This window comes from Jaculus jaculus, chromosome 3 (genome assembly GCF_020740685.1).
Source record: "Jaculus jaculus isolate mJacJac1 chromosome 3, mJacJac1.mat.Y.cur, whole genome shotgun sequence".
NCBI classification, from domain to species: domain Eukaryota; kingdom Metazoa; phylum Chordata; class Mammalia; order Rodentia; family Dipodidae; genus Jaculus; species Jaculus jaculus.
The window spans coordinates 89,512,501-89,528,125 of record NC_059104.1 but is presented as its reverse complement, the minus strand read 5'-3'; the positions used below and the strand labels follow the sequence as shown (position 1 = coordinate 89,528,125).

Here is a 15,625-nt window from a genome sequence, read left to right as displayed (position 1 = left end):
GTCATGACTTGCAGAGACATTTATCATACTAATAACTGGGGGCTAACTCCACAATGCATGACCCATTTTCATTGACAAGGAGGGTCTAATGGGAGGGGGTAGATCACAGATGAGCCTAAATAATGGTACCAAAATGCCTGTATTTACTGAAAAGAAAACTAATAAATTAAATTTTAAAAAAAAATTGTTCTTTCTTAGATATACTGCTTCCTCATGTATACTTCTTCAGAAAGTGCTCAAAAACACTTTTGCATTATGTATTTCCTTTTCCAAAGCACAAAACTTAAATTTTTATGATATGCGTTTTTCTACTATGATAACCTTTGGTTTGGGCATTGATGAAGAAAGTATAATATCTGGGGCATAGATTTAGGGGTGTGTGTGTATGTGTTTCCTAGCAGTGTTACAGTAGAAGCTCTTATGTTTATTTGTGTGACCCTTCTTGTTGAATATTACACATGGTGTAAACAAGTTGTTCAAATGAATTCTTGTAGATGTAGGTATCTTATTTTCCCAGCATCTCATTCAATTGTCATGAAACCTTTAGAACAGTTAATTGTAATATGCCGGGGATTCTGTTTGGAACTTTCAGTGTGAGTCTTTGAGCTGTCTGTCTGAACATAGGACAATACTGCTTTGCCCTGAGTATTGTGACATGGTGAGGTTTCAAGTGCAGAAGTATCAGGCCCCCAGCTTTATTCTGCTACTGCCTGTGTGCTTTGATTACTTTGAATTTTAACATTTTTTTGACTGAGATTTTATGGTAACGTCATTATTCTCAAATAACAAATTTCAGATTTTAACTAGCAATGCAATACATCTATAGAAACCCTTAGAAAAAGCCATCATTTTCAAACTGTAGACTCATGACTCAGTAACAATGTGATATTAAAATGGGGCATTAGGGGTTCCGGAAAGTCCTTGAACCACAAACCCTAGGTTCATGACTACTTCTAACCAAAGAATTTGATAAAATAAGACTGGGAATCATAAATTGTTAAATCATTACATTTATTAAGGGAAGTACATAACCAACGGAAGGAAAATGAATACACCTATGTGGTCTGAGAACCCACAAGGTAGGCTTGGAAATAAACACAAAAATAGAGTTAGAGAGAGAAGAAAACAAAGTACAAAGAGCTCCTGCCATGTGCAGAGCAGGAGGCGTAAAGAGCCGTGTGGGAGTAGGGGCCTGGGGTTCCTCACAAGAACCTGGAGGTCCAAGAGTGATGAATGGCCTACCAAGAGTGCTTACCCTCCCCTTGTAAACACATTGCTAACCTTACTGTGGTGAGCTTTACTTTCTGGCTCAGGTGAGATTTGATTGGTCTGGGCTAGGGGCTGGCTCAGGAAGAGGCTAGCCATGACACCAAGTTCTGGGGGCTGAACTTGACCAACCACCACGTCAAGATTAGACTTAAGTTCTGAGAAGGGAACTTCCTCCCAGGGAGGGGCTCAGGTACAGGGAGCTGCTTTAGACCAGAGATAACAAATCAGATCATCCTTTGCCCTCTAGCAAGAGCCAATGGCAGAGGGCAGACATTTCTGCCTTATTTTCAGGAGCACAGTCAACCTAACTGCCTAAAAGACCTACCTGACTTCCTCTCAAAATCTTTTCATTAATTTGGATATATAATTCCATTCAGCATTTTTTTTTGTAATTTTACCTGTAATGTATTAAATGTCTTAATTAATTCATAACGAATGTATGCTTTTAGTGTCATTCCAAACACCTTTACTCTTCATTGCAATTATGTGGAAAATGAGTTTTATGTAAATCTTACAAATCTATTACCTTGTTAACTACTAATCTGTTCTAATAGTTCTCTTTAACAGATTCTTAATATTCTATATACTTAAATGTTGTTACTTACAAGTAGAGATAATTATACTTTTGGCTTTCCAAACTGGCTACTCTTTAACTGCATTTCCTTGTCAGATTTTCCTAATTAAAATTCTACAATAAAGTAGCTTGAGATTCCAGACATCTAATCTTGTCACTGTCTTAAGTGACAAGTCCTTCATTTTCTATGGTTAGTAAGGGGCTCTGGATATTTTATACATGCAGTTTTTACTTTGCCACAACAGACACTTATTCTACAAAGGAGAATGTACTACAAACAATACATGGAAAGTTATCTCTTTATTTCTTATTTCTTCTCTTTCCTTTTCATTATTTTTTTCCTTTTTTATTTCATGGAAACTTTATATGGATACATCATGAGTTGGTACCAAAGGAAACTTAATAGTTTAATAGAACAAGGGACTAACTACTAGTGATAATCACTCTGATAATACAGGTCATGCATAGGGAAGCTCTATGTAATATTTCTTTGTGTACCTAATATTTATAGGATGACAAATATTTTTACAGTAAGTATATAAAGAAGCTTACAGGGAACAGAAGAGACCTGGATGAAAAGACCTAAATTCTGTTTCACTCCTTCTTGAGTGTTGAAGAAATACTCAAGGTCTAGGTAGTGGGCACAATGGTTAAAATCACTGGTTTTGCACAGCATGCAGGCCTGAGTTCAGATCCACAGCACCCACATAAAGAAATAAGGAAGGTAATGCATGAATAAGATGTTCCTTCTGGGGGGGGGGGCAAGAGGCTCTTGTGCACTCATTCTCTTTTTTTTTCTCTCTCTTCCTCTTACTGTCTTACTTTATCTTCCCTCCATTCCTTCCTCTCCATCTTCCCTTTATCTCTTTCCCTGAAAATAAATTTAAAGTATGTAAAAAGGCAATACTAAATTTTTTTACAGAGTTTTATTCTTACATATAATCCACATAAAAATGGTAGAAGGAAATCACTCCATGGTGACTGAGTTCATCCTTGCTGGGTTAACAGGCAAGCCAGAGCTGCAGCTGCCCCTGTTCCTCCTCTTCCTAGGAATCTATGTGCTCACAGTGGTGGGGAACCTGGGCATGATCATCCTGATCCTGCTCAGTTCTCACCTGCACACCCCCATGTATTTCTTCCTCAACAGCCTGTCCTTCATTGACCTCTGCCAGTCTACTGTCATATCCCCCAAAATGCTGGTGAACTTTGTGACAGAGAAGCATAGTTCAATTCTACTTATGTGTTTTTGCTATTGCAGAATGCCACATGTTGGCTGTAATGGCATATGACTGCTACATCGCCATTTGTAACCCTTACTTTATAATGTCACCATGACATATCAAGTCTGTTCCTGGATGGCAGGTGGTGTGCATAGCATAGGCTTGACTGGTGCTACAGCTCACACAGGTGCCTGTTAAGAGTGGGTTTCTGCAAAGCTGACATTAATCATTACTTCTGTGATCTTTTCCAATTGCTGAAACTCTCCTGTGGCTGTACTTCTATCAATGAGTTACTAGGTCTGTGCTTCAGTGCATTTAATATCTTTGTCCCAACAGTGACTATTCTTAGCTCTTACATCTTCATCCTTGCCAGCATCCTCCGCATCCGATCCACTAAGGGAAGGTCAAAAGATTTCAGCACCTGCAGCTCACCACATGTCTGCTGTTGCTGTCTTCTTTGGTTCAACTGCCTTCATGTACCTTCAGCCACTATCAGTGAGTTCCATGGACCAAGGGAAAGTGTAATCTGTATTTTATACCATTGTTGTTCCCATGCTAAATCCTCTGATCTACAGCCTGAGGAATAAGGATGTCAAAACTGCCCTGAAGAAGGTCTTTGACAAGGGGAGTGTCCTGTGAACAAAGAATAGTTTATTTTATTAGGAAAACGGATTTAACTTATAGAGGTTTGGTAAGGCCAACAAGAGTCAGGATTCTCCCCTAGGCATGAGATCATTGCCAGTACATGATGATTTGGAATGTTGGTAACAAAAGTATGACTGAATTCCTAGGTTCAGAAACATATTCAGCACCTTTCTGAGATACCTGAGATCCCGTCCACCAATAGTAACCACTGAAAAATCTTCAAAGGCCTTCTTATGGCTGATTTTATTTATTTATTTTCATTTAAAATTTTTATATTTCTTTTTTATTAGTTATGTACATATTCAGTGTGTCAACAAGACATATTGGTACTATCCGTACCTTCATCCCTGTCCCCCCCTGAAGGGACCCTCTTCATTGGGGGTGCCAGTTATCCCTATGTGGATTGTGGGTTGTGCATTGTGGAGGTAGCCATCAGTTATGGGGAAGAGGCAATATCTCTGTGCATAATGTCCCAACTTGTGGCTCTAATGATCTTTCCTCCTCCTCTTCTGCAAGTTTCCCTGAGCCATGTTGGGTTTGTTTTAGGTCTACTTCAGTGATGGGCTCTTGGGAGTCTCTATGTCTCTGGATCTCTGACTTGGTAGGAACTGAGGGTACTCTGTGTCTATCTCCTTCACCCTTGTGCTGAGACCAGGTTCACCAAGAAAGCAACACTTGCTCATTTCCCCAATTACTCTATGGTTTCAGCTGAGGCTATGGAGGTGCGATGAGCTATTTCTCTCCTCAGGTTCTGTGTCCATCTGACAAAGAGAAGCAGATTCTCCAATGGAGAGTGAAGTTAGCACTAATTTTATTTATTTATATGCACCTGGATCTTTTTCAGGCATGATTCATTTATGATCTGTGGGAATACATTTGTTCATTATCCTTTTGCTTCTTGGTACTTTGTGTATCTTGCCTACTTGATTAATTGTATTGCCAAAATACTATAAAACTATAGTCTATACAACAAATAAATTGTTTTAAATATATGAAACAACCATGATTCCTCCTAAGTATATAAAGTATGTTGCAGAATATGGAAATACAGAGGATAATAGTGATTTGAAAGAATTCCAACAGTCAATAAGAATGACTGTATTGTGCTTCTTCTGAATATGTAGGAGACAATCTTTTCTCTACTCTTGACCATGTTTATTTCCTGAAAATTCTAGTCTCATGTTTCTTATCAGGCAGAGACGTTTTCTCTCACCTATCTTAGAAAATTTCTTTTATTATTGCACTAAGCCTTATCATGTATGCATATAGAATAAGTTAAAATTGGAACAGTGTTTTCTGAGTAAAAGCAATCTGTCTTACTCATAAAGCTACTATGTATTGTGAAGAAAAAAAAAATGATTGTTGAAGGACAAGGAAAGGGAATTCGAACCAGTTAAGCTAGTATTCTTGCTCTTTTAAGTTGTAATCAGAAAGTGTGGTGGTTTGATTCAGGTGACCACCATAAACTTAGGTGTTTTGAATGCTAGGTTCCCAGCTGATAGAGATTTGGGAATTAATGGCTCCTGGAGGGGGTGTATTGTTGGGGCGGGCTTATGGTTGTTATAGCCAGTGTCCCCTTGCCAGTGTTTGGCACACTCTCCTGTTGTTATTGTACACCTTATGTTGGCCAGGGGGCAATGTTCACCATCTGCTCATGCCATTGTTTTCCCCTGCCATTGGGTAGCTTTCCCTCGAGCCTGTAGGCCAAAATAGACCACTTTTTCCCACAGGCTCCTCTTGGTTGGGTGATTTCTACCAGCAATGTGAACCTGACTGCAACAAAAAGTTTATGTTATTTTTCTTCAGCTTTAAGCAGCAATTTCAGTGAGTCTAAGGAGCTCTCTCAAACATCCACCATGGTCACTTCAGCTTTCACATTTCCTGGCAGCAGACACAAAGAAAAGGCTTTTTTTGTCTGTCTCTGAAACAGCTGCTCAGATTACTGGACACTGTGTGTTTATGCTTTGTTTTAGAGACACTTCTAGGTATTAGTCACAGTTGTTTTAGATTCTGTTAAACCCCAAAGACTTCAAACACTTGCATTAAAAAGATGAACATGGACATCTCCAAGTATCATGCTAGTCCCTCTTCCTGGCTCCTCTGTTATGCTGTGATTCTGAGCTGGAAGCACAGTTCTGCCCTCTGTTGCCCACCCTGAATTGGGCTAAAGTGCATCTGTGATTTCTCTACTCTTGTATCACCTCAAGTGGATTTAGTTGAGTCTGCTAACTCACCTATGTCATCTAGCAGAAAGAAATGCATACTCATTGTCCTACTTGGCCTTGAAGTGTATGACATGTAGCCAAGGTGCATGTGATACTACTTGGAAATTAGAAAACTGAGAGATGTCCACCAAGGATGTCTAGTCCCATAATGGAAGCCTCCAAAGAAATCATAGAGAAAATAGCAGAAATTGAATCCCAAAATGGAAATATAATCTATGTGATTCTGATCAAGAGAATTGCTGAATGGGAAGCTAATGATCAAAAGCCAACAACCACATAAATGAAATTGACCAGAACCCTCTCTTAGAGTACTCAGCTTTTGTCAGTAGGCCTAATTTAATGGGAGAAATCCAGAGAGGCCCCAAAAGAGAAATAAATGAGTTGAAGGTGAGTAAACAAGTAGAGGATCTCCATAACCAGGTGATTAAGCTTAATGAAGAAATGATCAAATGCAAGAATGAATTCCAGGAAGCATCAGGAAAATCAGACCTTGAACTGAAATCATACTTCAAAATGGAGATGTAAATGATGCAAAGAAAATACAACACAAAACAAAAATAAAATAGAGCTTTAAAAACCTCTCTAAGACGGCTTAGCAGCTAAGGTGCTTGCCTGCAAAGCTGAAAGACCCAGGCTTAATTCTCTAGGACCCATGTAAGCCAGATGCACAGTGTGGCACATGCATCTGTAGTTCATTTGCAGTGGCTGAAAGCCCTAGTATGCCCATTTTTCTCAAATAAAATATTTTTTTAATGATAAAAAATCCCACTCTCTAAAACCCTTCACTATCATAATCACTTGTGGAAGACAGAACCTCTGAACTGGAAGACAAGACAGAATAAATTGATCAGGAGTCCTAAAAGTTGCTAAGTTCAAAAAAATTGTGTGAGCAGAATATAAGGAAACTACAAGATAGCCTAAAATAACTAAGCATCTGGATCATGGGCATACCAGGAAGGGAAGAAATCCAGGCCTGAGGCGTAGAGAACATATTCAACAAAATTTGAGGAAAAATTTCCAAGTCTCACAAAAGGGAGGCCCATCCAGATATAAGGAGCTCACAGAACACCAGAGAAGGAACTCTTTAAGGCACACCATAATTAAAACTCTCAACAATGAAAACAAAGAGAGAGTGCTAAAAGCAGCAAGAGAGAAACAACTCATTGCATAAAAGAGCAATCCACTCAGAATTACCTCATATTTCTCAGTGGAAACCCTGAAAGCCAGAAGGACCTGAAATGGAACACTTCAAAATCTAAGTAACTATAGCTTTAAACTACTGTACCCTGTGAAAGTACCCCTCATAATAGATGGTGAAAGGAAAATTTTCCATGAAAAAAGTCAGCTTTATGATTATATGAACATAAAGCCAAACCTACAGAGAATACTTCAGGTAATATTCCACACAGAAGAGTCAACCAACCAATCTCAAAAGCCTACAAGAAGAAGATCATAATAACTAAAATTACAGCAGGTTCAAAAAGGTACAAAAAATAAGAAAACACAAAACCCCATAAAGCAGCCCATCATGGCAGGGATTAAATCGAACCTCGCAGTTATAAGCTTAAATATTAATGCTTGTAACTCATCACGTTTTAATAGGTTGGATCAGAAAAATGGACCCATCTATCTGTGGTCTTCAAGAAACCCACCTCACCACCAAAGACAGACATTTCCTCATTGTGAAAGGATGGAAAATGATATTCCAGAAAAATGTTACTATATTGATATCTGATAAAAGAGACGTCAAACCAAAACTAACCAAAAAGGACAAAGAAGTCCACTGAGGTCTTAGGCTTCACAGAAAAGGGTCTTAACTGCTCAGCCATCTCTCTAGCCTCACATTCTTGTTTTGATTCAAAGTCTCTTGAGAGGAAAGAAGGATAACTATGTAATAACATTATTACTTAAGGACCTGTGAGGAAATGGAAATTTCTAATGGTTTATATTCCCCTGAATTGACATTTCCTGATAAGGTTTTAGTGGGAAGTAATTAGCATTGTTTATTCCTAACAAGACTATTATCTCTACCTAGCATATAAAATCATTGTGTTGGCCACATTTTAAAGGACAGATGATTTTGAGCATCAGCTTCATCACAGATAAGAAACAATGACTCAGAGAATACCTTAAGAGTTTCCCTTCTTTACACATCATCAAAACCATTTCTCCCATCCAGAGAACTTGAGAAGTAAATGCAGAACACTTCACTTTTTAGGAAGGAGGGGTATTATCTTAATTTCAGTCTTCATCTTTAACACTTGTGCTAGCCTTTCTCCCAGTCAAAATAGAGGTATATATGAGTATTTATCCATATATACCTATGGTCTTTCCAAACTCACACTCCTTGTAAAAGAGGGTCGCAGTGTTTTGCAGTGGAAAATCTTGCTCAGTGTTTGGCAATGGAAAATCATGGCAAACACTTTTTCTTTAGCTGCTTCAACTTTTGAAGAATGAGGGCTTTACTTCTATTATTTTGAACCTGTATTAACTGTATATGTAGGGAATACAAAACAGCATCAATTTTTGAATAACATAAAAGTTTGAACTTTGTAAAAATGGAAAATATTCACACTGTAAGATTAATACCCAGTAAAATATTGCATTATCACACCTAATAATGTAGAAGGGACTACAATTATGCTGAGGGAAAAGCAAGGAAAAAGTAAAACAAAACAAGTTAAATTTATAACCATAATTATGGTAATCAATTTGTAGGTAACTAACTTTTAAGAGAGAAATTCAGTAGATCATAATGTAAAACATCACTTATATTTATTCAATTCCTTGATCTGTGGCTGTTAGTTAATTTTATTTTCACTTGAAACAAATAGTAGTGTTTCGGTTTTTCAGAGGCATGGGGAAATAGAAGGGATTTTCCAAAGAAGTATAATGTATAAAATAACAGTTCATTAGAAATAAAAAAAACATGTGGCACTGGAATTGAAAGTGACATTAAAGATAACTTAGTATGCTTTTCATTGATTGCTATGTCCCCAGAAACTATCTGCAAAATAATTATGTAGTCTATATGCTAAAAATTCTAGGTGTAAGAAAATGGAGATACTGTGATTATGGAAACGTTTTTATTGGTTGTGAAACCAAAATTTCTTCTACTGCTTCAAGTTATTATTTCAACTTTCTCCTTTAAAAAGATAGGGTTTGGGGCTGGAGAGATGGCTTAGCAGTTAAGCGCTTGCCTGTGAATCCTAAGGACACCAGTTCGGGGCTCGATTCCCCAGGACCCACGTTAGCCAGATACACAAAGGGTCGCACACATCTGGAGTTCGTTTGCAGTGGCTGGAGGCCCTGGTGTGCCCATTCTCCCTCTCTCTCTCTGTCTCTCTTTCTCTCTCTCTCTCTCTCTGCCTCTTTCTGTCTGTCACTCTTAAATAAACAAATAAATAAAAATTTTTTAAAAATAGGGTTTACATTCTTATTCTTGAATACATGGATATAAATGATATGTGCTACATGCATTTGTACTTTGTCAATTATTCTCTTATTTTAGTTATTTTTAAAGTGGCAATATTTCTGTATGGCTTTTTCTGACATTAGTTATGAATCCAAATACTGCTTCACGGTTTTTCTAGAACCTACATCAGTCATTAAAAAAAAAAAAATCACAGTACTGATTGATATTGAATTTAGGTAAAAACTTCTAATTGTATTTTGTAACTATTGGCCTACCTCATACAACTGCCATTTTTAAATTATATGGAGAACATTTGAAAAACACATAATTATAAAAGGTAATCAATGCAGAATACATTGAATATATTCTGTATGCAATCCTTATGTTCTGAGAATGTAGATGGTTTTCTAGGTTCAACCAGTCTCAAGTTGGAGTGGTGGGATTCATAACAGAAATGTATACCGTCATGTTCTTTCCAGACATTATTCAAATTAGAACAAGTATATACAGTCCCCCATTCATGGGCAAACTTAAAAGAATGCTGTCTTCCAAGAAGCTATTTTCCTGCCTTCTTGAGGTAATGGGATAGTGGTTAAAGGGTCAGAAAGTATACAGCAGTAGTTTCAAAGGGAAAGGTAGCATACATGTAGTTGTTCTATTAAGTTAGAATTAGACACTTTTGAGTTAGCATTAATGAAATAAAAGTGGCTTCAACTAACAAAATTTTAATTTTAAAGTCTAAATGATTCTACGTTAAAAGATTAAAAAAGAAATTACTAAACTTCTTTAAAAGAAAATGTTATCAAGATGAGTAATGTTGGGCTGGAGAGATGGCTTAGCGGTTGAGCGCTTGCCTGTGAAGCCTAAGGACTCCGGTTCGAGGCTCAGTTCCCCAGGTCCCACGTTAGCCAGATGCACAAGGGGGCGCACGCATCTGGAGTTCGTTTGCAGAGGCTGGAAGCCCTGGCGCGCCCATTCTCTCTCTCTCCCTCTATCTGTCTTTCTCTCTGTCTGTCACTCTCAAATAAATAAATAAATAAATAAAAATTAAAAAAAAAAAAGAAGCACCTAGGCACGTGGTAGCTCCAGATGCACTGGGCAGCCATGCCCCTGTGGCAGAAAAAAAAAAAAAAAAAGATGAGTAATGTTGACATAGTCTATAAAATATTAGAGGTAAGGAACTGAATCTTCAAAGAAAGCCTTCTTTCTGAGGTAAAACTTCAAAATTGGTGCTTTCTTTTAAATGATTCTGATCTATTATAATTTCAAAGTCCTTGATATCTGCAATTCTTCCAGTAACCCTTAGCCATTGCTCGTACCAGAGAAGCAGAGGCAGCTCAGGACATTTGACACTGTGAGTTTACTCTGATAAGGGACAAATATTATCATTTCAGAATCTCTCCCTATCCCTTATACACATATGTAAATATGTCCAAGGTTCATTTGTGTTCTCTTTTTTAATTCCCTGATAGGAAAATGGAGCTGGGGAATTATTCCACAGTGACTGCATTCATCCTGCTGGACTCTCAGAGCAGACAGAGCTACAGCTATCCCTCTTGCTACTATTCCTACAATTCTATGTGCTCACCATGGTGGGGAATCTAAGCGTGATCACTCTGATCCTGCTCAGTTCCCAACTGTACACCCACATTTACTTTCTCCTCAGCAATCTGTCATTCATTCACCTCTGTCATTCAACCATCATTACTCCCAAAATACTGGTGAATTTCCTGACCAACAAGAATGTCATCTTGTATCCTGAATGCATGACTCAGCTCATCTTCTCTCTGTTTGCTATTGAAGAGTGTCACATGCTGGCTGTAATGGCATATGACTGTCATGTTGCCAACTGCACCCCTTTGCGTTATGTCAGAATGTCTCATCACCTCTGCTTGGGGCTCATAGTGGTAGTTTATACCTTGGGTTTCATCAGGTCATCCATTCATAGAAGTTTAATGTTGAAAATTCTTTTGTGCAAGACTAAAGTGATTACCCATTATTTCTGTGATCTCTTTCCACTCTTGGAGCTGTCCTCCTCCAAGGTCTACATCAATGAATTCCTTGCTCTGTTCCTAAGCGCATTAAGCAGCCTGACTCCTACATTAACCATCCTTACATCCTACATCTTCATCGTTGCCAGCATCCCCTACATTAAATCCACTGAGGGCAAGTTCAAAACCTTTAGCACCTTCAGCTCCCACACTTTGCTGTTTCCATCTTATTTGGTTCAGCTGCATTCATGTATCCAACCATCATCAGTTAACTCCATGAACCAAGAGAAACTATCATTTGTCTTGTATACCACTGTTTTGTGCATGTTGAACCCCATGATCTAAATCCTGAGGAATAAGGATGTCAAATCTACCCTGAAGAAAATTCATGAACAGAATCTGTCATTCATTCACCTCTGTCATTCAACCATCATTACTCCCAAAATACTGGTGAATTTCCTGACCAACAAGAATGTAATCTTGTATCCAACTGCTTTCCCCTGCAGCAAGATGTTCTTCGGGCAGAGTGAAGACTACAGGCATTTTGGAAACACATTTTACCTCAAAGAACTATACTTCAAAACCGAATCCATGAAAGCATGAAACCATTTAACAGCATTAGCAACAAATGGTTTACAGACAATTCAATCATTCTCTTCCTTAACACAAAAGACGTTTTTGAGGAAAAAATGAAGAGGAATCCATTAACAATCTGTTATCCAGAATACACATATTTCGATAAGTATGAAGAGGCAGCTGCTTACATTCAGTGCAGTTTGAAAATCTGAATAGAAGAAAATATACCAAGGACATCTACACTCACGGTGCCACAGACACCAAGAACGTGGAGTTTGTTTTTGGTGCTGTTACAGATGTCATCGTTAAAAAAGACTTAAAGGACTGTGGACTTTATTGAAAAGGATGGATGTTAGTAAAAGTGTGGAGTGTTGAGACCAGACATCTTTGGCCGTCACTTGGAGCAGCTACATGCATGAGGGGACCAGGGAATGGCAGCAGCATGTAGAATCTTAGCACTCTTTAGCACAATCTTCTGTGTCAGGGAATGTTTAGTTGGCATGAGATAATTCAAGTCAGGCATTGGAATTGGTACAACTGTAAAGTATGATTCGTTAAGACATCACTTGGATTTTATAATCTCAAAAGTTTGGGGTATATATGAAATTGAGGTGCTACATACGAGAATTTCATATGTAGCTTTATTTTTTTTTTAAACAAATGATGGTAGTTAATTTCTAAAGATTTTTCTCATTAAGAGAAGAAAAACTACTAAATCTTGAGTTGTTTGCCAAAGAATCTTTATGAAAACACCAGCAGTCTCAACTATGCACAGGATGTGATCAGATCATTTTGAAAATATTCCTCTTAGTAGGAAATCTTTGATCAGAATATGGTATTTCCATATTTACTTACAATTCTTCCTAATTATTGGGGCAATAAATATACTTTTTTTGAATGAAAGTTATGTTATTGTCATGTTTAGAGCATTATGATAGTTATGCAATAAGATTCTAGCTTCCATTTCTTTAAGGTCAAAGGTAACCTTGTTTATGCTAATTAATACATTACTAGGTAACTGTTGATCAAGTCAGCTTCTTGGATATAGACCCTGAACAACACTCAAGTGAAAATGCAGCTGGCTAAATTTCAAACAAACCAATGACTTTGCTGTTGCATATCTACTAAATTGAGTACTTTGATTCTTGCTTGTTTGTTTCAGTCATAGGGAAACTAAGATCCTATTTTATGACACAACAGTGATTCTGTTCCTTACCAAAAGCAATCTACACATTTAATGCAATCCCTATCAAAATTCCAAAAGCATTCTTCATGGAAATAGAAAAAAACAATCCAAAAATTCATTTGGAATCACAAAAAATCTCGATTATCTAAAATAAGACTGGGCAACAAGAATAAGGCTGGTGGTATCACCATACCTGATTTTAACCTATACTACAGAGCCATAGTAACAAAAACAGCATGGTACTGGCACAAAAACAGACATATAGATCAGTGGAACAGAATAGAGTACACAGATGTAAGCCCAAGTAGCTATAGCCACCTGATATTCGATAAAAATGCCCAAAATATTCATTGGACAAAAGACAGCCTCTTCAGAAAATGGTGTTGGGAAAACTGGATATGTATCTGCAGAAGGATGAAAATAGATTCTTCTCTCTCTCCATGCACAAGAATTAAGTCCAAAAGGATTAAAGACCTTAACATCTGACCTGAAACTCTGAAACTGCTAGAGGAAAAAGTAGGGGAAACCCTTCAAAATATTGGTCTTGGCAAAGACTTTCTGAATACAACCCCAATTGCTCAGGCAATAAAACCACAGATTAATCACTGGGACCTCATGAAATTACAAAGATTTTGCTCTGCAAAGGACACAGTGAATAAAGCAAAGAGGCACCCTACAGAATGGGAAAAAATCTTCACCAGCTATATATCTGATAGAAGATTAATATTTAGGATATACAAAGAACTCAAAAAGTTGAATAATAAGGAATCAAACAAGCCAATCAAAAAATGGGCTATGGAGCTAAATAGAGCATTCTCAAAGGAAGAAATATGAATGGCATATAAGCATCTAAAACAATGTTCTATGTCACTAGTCATCAGGGAAATGCAGATTAAAACTACATTAAGATTCCATCTCACTCCTGTCAGATTGGCCACCATCATGAAAACAAATGATCATAAATGTTTGTGGGGATGTGGAAAAAGAGGAACCCTTCTACACTGCTGGTGGGAATGCAATCTGGTCCAGCCATTGTGGAAATCAGTGTGGAGGTTCCTAAAACAGCTAAAGATTGATCTACCATATGACCCAGCTATAGCACTCCTTGGCATATTTCCAAAGGACTCATCTCATTTCCTTAGAAGTATGTGCTCAACCATGTTTTTTGCTGCTCAATTTATAGTAGCTGGGAAATGGAACCAGCCTAGAAGTCCCTCAACTGATGAGTGGATAATGAAGATGTGGCACATTTATACAATGGAGTTCTACTCAGTGGTAAAGAAAAATGAAGTTATGAAATTTGCAGAAAAATGGATGGACCTGGAAAGGATTATACTAAGTGAGGTAACCCAGGCCCAGAAAGCCAACCACCACATGTTCTCTCTCATATGTGGATCCTAGCTTCAGGTGACTGGGCTTCTGTGTGGGAATGAAAATACTTAGTAGCAGAGGCCAGTAAGTTAAAAAGGAGACATAAAGGGAAGAGCAAGGAAGGAGGGTACTTAATAGGTTGATATTGTATATATGTAAGTATAATGATTGTGATGGAGAGGTAATATGATGGAGAATGGAATTTCAAAGGGGAAAGTGTGGGGGGGAATTACATGGGATTTTTTTTTTATAATCATGGAAAATGCTAATAAAAATTTTAAAAAATATTTCAAATTCATTGTTATCCAAGAAAATAAAACAAAATCATGAATACCATTGTTTTCATTGGTGGCCCCTTACTTTGTGATGCAATTAAGCTTCATTTAATTTTCTCTAGTTTTAGGGGTGTGTTTTATAGGTATGACTATGCAACCAATCATACAGACTGCATGACTAGGGCTGCTCCTGAAACTCAAATAATCATCCAGTGTACTTAGCACCTTCTATCCTTCCAAAAGCTGTCTTGCACTTGTACCTATATTAATGAATTTCTGATTCTACATTTTGCTTCATTTCACATCATTGTCTCAACCATAACAGCCCTTAGTTCTACCTATGAGTCATTACCAATATCCTCTGTATTAGATCAACTAAGGGCACGTCCAATGTCTTCAACATGTACAACTCTCTCAATTGATCATTTTTGACTCTGCAGAATTCATGTACTTTCAGACATCAATCAGTTTGATAAATTAAGGATATGTTTAGTCTATTTTACACTATTTGCATACCCATGTTGAATCAGCTGACATACATATTTCATAATAAGAATTTTAATGTTGCCTGAATAAATGATTAGAAAAAACAGCATTGTTGTGAATGTAAATTATAGGAATATAATATATTAAAGTTGTAATATATTGTTTGAATGAATTTATTTCATTTTCATGTATCTGCCAACATTTTCCTCATATGGTGGAATTGGATTTCATTTATTTTATGTTCATATGATTTCTTGTTATCACTTACTATGTGGGTTTTTATCTTTCAACTATCATTGAGGCACATACTTAAAGAAACATTATGGAAAATAAGAACCAATTCATAGTAAATCCATTTCCTTACCTCTGTTCTTTACAAGTGTAAAGTGTAA

General features: G+C 37.3%; 1 protein-coding gene and 1 pseudogene across 1 annotated transcript; both read left to right on the top strand.

Moving 5' to 3' along the window:
• The first annotated feature begins 2,796 nt into the window (after positions 1 to 2,796).
• LOC101597956 lies at positions 2,797 to 3,702 on the top strand (annotated as a pseudogene).
• A 7,235-nt stretch (positions 3,703 to 10,937) lies between these two features.
• LOC101598246 lies at positions 10,938 to 11,684 on the top strand. The gene has a single exon (XM_012951696.2). The coding sequence runs from the start codon at positions 10,938 to 10,940 to the stop codon at positions 11,682 to 11,684; it is 747 nt and encodes a 248-aa protein (XP_012807150.2).
• The last annotated feature ends 3,941 nt before the right edge of the window (positions 11,685 to 15,625 follow it).

Coding starts and splice junctions, on each gene's coding strand:
- LOC101598246 (XM_012951696.2), top strand. CDS start 10,938: ATGGTGGGGAATCTAAGCGTGATCACTCTGATCCTGCTCAGTTCCCAA.